This window comes from Schistocerca serialis, chromosome 7, assembly GCF_023864345.2.
Source record: "Schistocerca serialis cubense isolate TAMUIC-IGC-003099 chromosome 7, iqSchSeri2.2, whole genome shotgun sequence".
Taxonomy (NCBI): domain Eukaryota; kingdom Metazoa; phylum Arthropoda; class Insecta; order Orthoptera; family Acrididae; genus Schistocerca; species Schistocerca serialis.
The window spans coordinates 49,716,999-49,722,998 of record NC_064644.1 but is presented as its reverse complement, the minus strand read 5'-3'; the positions used below and the strand labels follow the sequence as shown (position 1 = coordinate 49,722,998).

Here is a 6,000-nt window from a genome sequence, read left to right as displayed (position 1 = left end):
CACACAAATAACTAGCTGATCTTGCCTCAGACAGACCTAATAATTATGTTTAACACAAGCTTTTGATCTAGCCATACATTAACAATTAAAAATTAAAAAAAGAAAAAAGAACTGAATCTCTTCAAGTAATGCAAGAAGGAAAAATTTGATACTTAGTGTGTGTGTTGTTATTTTATCTTAACTTATACTCTGTCAAGAGACTGTTGCCATTTTATGTAATGTTATGTAATGTACTCATGTTTGCATTTATTTCCAAGTTACAGCTGTAAAAATGTCATGTACAAAGGAAGTAAATTACTTACATGCCACGGCAATGTTCTTCACCAACAATGTCACACATACACGGCCTAGTAAATGTATCGCACGCTGCTTCTCCAGGAGATGAGAACGGAACTTTCGAATATCAATGACATGCTTTGATCTGCGACAGTACTTCCAACGTCTTCTCCATTTCCTGTGAGAAGTGGTAGATAGAGCATTACCTAGTACAGACACAGCTCACTGTGTAAATGAAACCACACACTTAAATACTTTGCAACTGATAGTAATGTCAAAATGGTGTTAACATTATCTCAAAAAATTCTTCATAAATAAAGCTGTTTCTCATGGTTAATTTTCATTTTACACTTCAAAGCTACATTTAAATTACTTAAATTTTTTTCTAAATAATTGTCAATCATTAACTATTTTATTAAAAATGTGATTTAGAAATTTCTTAGCCATTAACGTTCTTTGAATTGTAACTGTAACTCACTGATTACCAGAAGCATTAGTTTTAATGACAGATAGTCTCCCTATGTCTTGTCTGCAGTAGCTGCCCTACAGTTGGCAACATTTGGGAGACTACTCCATCAAGTGGGGCTATAAACATAGCAACTGAAAGCACAAAACATACTGTGTTTTCTCGGCTGACACCAGGTATCATTGAAGTATAACCCTGTGTGATTCTAAAAACTACTATCAATAAAGAATATCAGTCCCCACTCCTAGAATCCAGTCAAAAATAGAATGCAATGATGTTCTTGACAAACTGAAATTACACTACATAGGATGTCCCTCGTAAGAGTAATCAGGCACATTTTCTCTGGTGTTGTAGCAGATACCTGCTTTGGCAGACATTTGCAATTATTCTTTTTCTTTTTTTCCTTTTTTGCAATGTATAGCTGGAGTCAGCCCAAACGAATACTACTCAGCTGGTGTTCTCCACCTAAAATTGGTAAAATTTGGTGTTGCTTGAAGTACTAACTGTTTTGGATGTCAGGTTAGAAATACTTATTTTAACATGGGAGATTTTATAAATTACATATGCCATAAAAAAGGCGAACTTACAACAAATTAGTTTTTGTTAATTTTCTGGATACAGAAAATGACATGAATGTAAAAATGTGAACTTGACATGAATATTAAAAAATTTCTGTAATAAAATTCACTAGGTGTTTCTGTCTTCTGCCCAATTTTTCATGCTCATTCATCTCTGTTTATTTTTACTGAATATGCCAATGATATTTTCAGTGTCCACATCTGTTTCTTTATGGATATTTGCAAGAGCCAATCCATTTAGTCTCACCAGCCCCATTGTGTTACACAAATAAGTCTTTATTTGACTCAAAATAGAGAAGCTTAGTTCAGGAGTGCTTGTGGTGACAGGAATAGTCCCGACTATTTGAAGTAAAACTTGTATGTTTGGGGAAAACTGCTTGTCACAGTTCTTTAAAGCTTCAGTTGCTGTTTCAGGTCTTTTACTTTCACCAACCCACTTTTTCTTTCATAGTTTCAGCTCTCCTTTCATTAAAATACATCCAATGCATATTAATAAATAATAAGATGCCCATTTTAAGTTAAATGATATTTATCAGTTTAGATAGTAAGCTATTTGCCACTCTATTGCTATATAATTTTTAAAAAAAATGATTGAATCTGTTGAAGTAAAATATTCGCTGATTTCTGAAGTCATTTTATCCAGTTTAATATGGCCAGCCTTGCCACCACCCCTGCTTATCTTTCAATTGAGTTATTTGGAACACATCAATATTAATAAACTATTGCTTAAAGTTATCACGAATATTTGTGTGGATAATATTATGCTGCAGAGTGAAAAATGTCACAGTTTCCATCTACACAAGTAAGCAGCTAAGACATCCTCTTGATATCCAATAATTTACTACCCTGTCTAATGACCAAGTAGTTTTGGTCCATGTTGTTAAGGGGAAAAATAATCAAATAAAATGGGTTGCTGGGCCATGATTCAAAATAACAGCATCCCATATTGGTAGCATTGTTCTTCTAATTGAAGGAAGTATGGATGAAGTTAAACACCTGGTTGATGACAAGGTCATTACAGATTAATCCTAAATCAATTGAGTTATTTAAAACACATCAGTGTCGATCAATTATTGCTTCAAGTTATCATGAATGTTTGTGTGGATAACACTATTGTTCTTTGTAAACCAAATTTCTGCACTCTTTCTCTGGCAGCATGTCTGTTTTTCTGTCCCCTATTAAGTTCCCACTGATAACGGAAACCTTTAAAGATGTCGACCAGTGACCTATGCTTTGTCTGATCTGAGATGTCTCATCAGTTCAATACAACTCGCGATCTTATCTCACATCCATGAACAATTTGTTGGTAACTGTAGGTCTGCTTTCAAATATCATACTCTCTATTATTCATTCACAATCTTTTGACACATTATCTTGCTGAGGATTTGTCCTTCAAATTTCACAGGTTTAGTCCCAACAGGCCTGTCATTCAGAGCCATTCACTAGCATACACACTGTTTGAATTTCTATTTTGTACTGTCTTAGATTGTCTGCCTTGAGATGACTTCTCTCTTGCATAAAGCAAGTTTCTGCAAAAAGCAGTCGCCTTTTTCTCTCACCTGCTGTTTTCAGCAACTCTTTCAATAGTTTTTAGTTGTGTGATTTCCCCACAATATTTAAAACTGTCAACTGCTTCTGCCTTACCATGCTCTCTTTCTCTCTAGATAATGACGGACTGCTCTGATGTTTGTCACACATGTATCAAAAGAAATTTGGAGTCAGGCTTTTTCTGCTTGTTGTTTTAGTATATTCACAGGGTGGTGCACAAAATGTGTTACTATTTTGTCTTTGAATATAAACTTTATTGTCAATATAATCTGAAAGGAATATATACTACAATGAAGGGCCATCCATGGAGATTTGTTCTAACTCAGCACATGCTCAATATGTCCACCATTTCATTTCCTAACTTCCTTCAAACGAACACTGAAATTAGTGATTACCCTACGGCACATGTCTTCTGTAATTTCATTGCAAGCTTGAAGAATAAGTCTTCTGAGCTCCATTAAATCACGTGGAAATTTTTTTCCTTTAGGTGCCCCCAAAGAAAAAAGTCACATGGATTGAGGTTTGGACTATTGGGGGGCCAATTTTGTCCGTCATTGAAGCGACCTGGAAACCTGAGTGAAATGATCCACATGTCGAAATGCTCGTGTAAAAACTCCAACACAGTGTTTGCAGTATGTGGCCTTGCTCCATCTTGCATGAGCCACTGCGTGTTGAAGGGCAAGGCAGTAGCTAGAAGCTGTGGAATGAAGCTATTGCGATGCATGCTCAAATAACGCTCGCTGTTCGCAGTTTCTTCAAAGAAAAAGGGTCCAATAAGTGCATGACTGGAAACTGCTGCCCACACTGTAATCCTCTGAGCATAATGTTGTCGTTCATGAAGCACTTGTGGGTTTTCAATGGACCAAAAGTGTACATTTTGTTTGTTAACCACACCATCTAAATGAAAATGCGCCTCGTCTGAAAACCTAACGTTGTTGATAGTTTCTTCCCTATCCTCCGCCCATTGAGCAAACAGTAGTCTCTGCTGCTTGTGTTCTTCAGTGAGCTTCTGTGCACAGGTCACCTTGTATGGGTACATATGGAGGTCACTTTTAAGAATGCGATGAACGGAGCGTCTGGATATTTCCAGTTGCACTGCTGCCTTTCTACATGATTTCCCGGGACTTCTCTGTACAGCAACTCATACTGCTTCAATATTCTCCGGCGAACAAACAGGCTTAGGCCGAGGTCACTTCGCTTCCAATACTGTTCCTTCCTGTACAAATTTATCGTACAATGTGTGGATGGTCTTCTTGCAAGGGACCCATCGTGTGTTAAACTGTTGTCGAAAACGCCTGAGTCACAACAAGGCTTTTCGTTTCATGAAAAAGTAACACAATTGCCGATCGTTGCTGTGTCGTCAGTCTTCCATTGTCAGCCATTGCTGCTTACTAGTCTCCTAGTGGCAGTATCGTGAATTACATGTCATTTCGTAACTCATTTGTTTTTCCAAGCTCTGCTGGTACTGCTGTAGAGATCCCAGCGGGATATCTAATGTGCGTCGTAAACTGTGAAAGAAACAGTTGGTAACACATTTAGTGCGCCATCCTGTATATTGTCTGTGGCTGTGTTAGTGTTCCTCAATTAGACCGCGAGATTGTTGGTGAAAGCAGGGCAGTTGCTCTTGATCCTTCATTTAGATACTCCAGTGTCTACGTAGCCGAGCAACCCTTTCCTGCCTAGTTCTTTTTTCCAGTCATGGATGATTTCCAAATCCAAGTTAAAGAGAAATGGTGACAGCTCATCAATCTCTCTCACTCCTGCTTTATTATTAGACTCCTTGGAGAATTGCCCCATAAAATACCTTAAAATGGGCACCTGTTAATGTCAACTAGATCATTTCTGTTGACTTGGTGTCCACTCTGGATTCTAGCAGTATGCCAAATAACACTTCCCTGCCGTCCAAATCGTATACTTTCTGAAGTGTAGAAAGACTACTACCACATCTTTGTAGAAAGTTTCCCAGTACTCTTTCCAACCACCAGTGGTCTTCCTTTTCTGTAGCCTGCTTATTATTCCTCAAGCTGATGATCTATTTGTTCCACTATCTTTGTCTGCAGTGTGTTTGATAGTAATTTATGTGTTATAGGACCAATCAAACAGCACAACAGTTGCTGAGATTGATTCTATCACCTTTTCATGCAAAGGATGAATCAGATCAGTTTTATAATAATCATCAGGGATTAATTCTGATTCCCAGGTGTTTTTCATTTCTTGCATCAATGCTGTAATTGTCATTTCCTCACCACTTTTCAGTATTTCTTCTGTTATAGGGTCTTTCCTTGAGACTTTGTGATTCTTCAGTTTTTTAACTATTTAAAGGTATTTTTCGCCTGGTGGGACCGAATTTTCATTACTTTGTTCTGGAATTATTCCTGACCATTTATCTTCCAGGTCTTCAGAATTTAACAGTTTCTCAAAGTGTCTGGCCAAGAGTCACAATTTTCACTGGCAGTTTCCCATTTTTCTTGGAAAATTTAGGGTTGAAGGTTGCTACCCATTTAAGTGCTTTTTGGTAGTCCTGTAGAAGGTTCAGCTATCTTTGTTCTTAAATTATGTTTTAGTGCTTGAATTTCCCTGGAGATTTGATTTATTTTGGTTTGCTCTATGACCTTCATGTCTGTCAGTACACTTCTTTTAATGTCTCATATTTGCTTTCTATTTTGTCTCCATATCATGCTTTATATCACCAAGGGCATAAAAATGTCGTGCCAGAGAAAAAGAAAACTGTATATAATATCCAGACAATCCAATAATCTCCTCCAGATGAACTATTATAGGACTTAATGTAAATTTTAACTAAAGTCATTTAAAAATCTAAAAGTATGTGCATAGAATCTGAAATTAATTGTTCAAATAATAAAATGAGAACGATTTGGAATGTAATAAAGAGGGAAACAGGTACTGCACCATCTGACAATGTAAAAACTGCTGTCCTAAAAATTAATGATTTGGAAATAACTGATAGTAAACAGATAGCAGACACATTTAATAACCACTTTCTAACTGTCACTTCTCAAATAGGTTGCAGTGGTGACCTAAGAGAAGCTGCAGATGTTCTGAAACTTAACCTTCCACAAAGTTTTAATGATAAAAATGTACCACGCATAACTGTTACTGAAATAAAAAAAA

At 36.7% G+C, this 6,000-nt stretch overlaps 1 protein-coding gene across 2 annotated transcripts in view; it reads right to left on the bottom strand.

Annotated features, from left to right (window-relative positions):
* Positions 1-308: 308 nt before the first annotated feature.
* The window catches only part of LOC126412680 (protein lethal(2)k10201), a 101,554-nt gene continuing 95,862 nt past the window's right edge, over positions 309-6,000 (bottom strand). Inside the window, exon 4 of one of the 2 annotated variants that reach the window (XM_050082386.1) lies at positions 309-454. In XM_050082386.1, coding sequence (XP_049938343.1) covers positions 404-454 — 51 coding nt within the window. In that variant the 3' untranslated portion in view covers positions 309-403. The remainder of the gene's footprint in view (positions 455-6,000) is intronic. The other variant, XR_007575329.1, reaches the window with a different exon arrangement.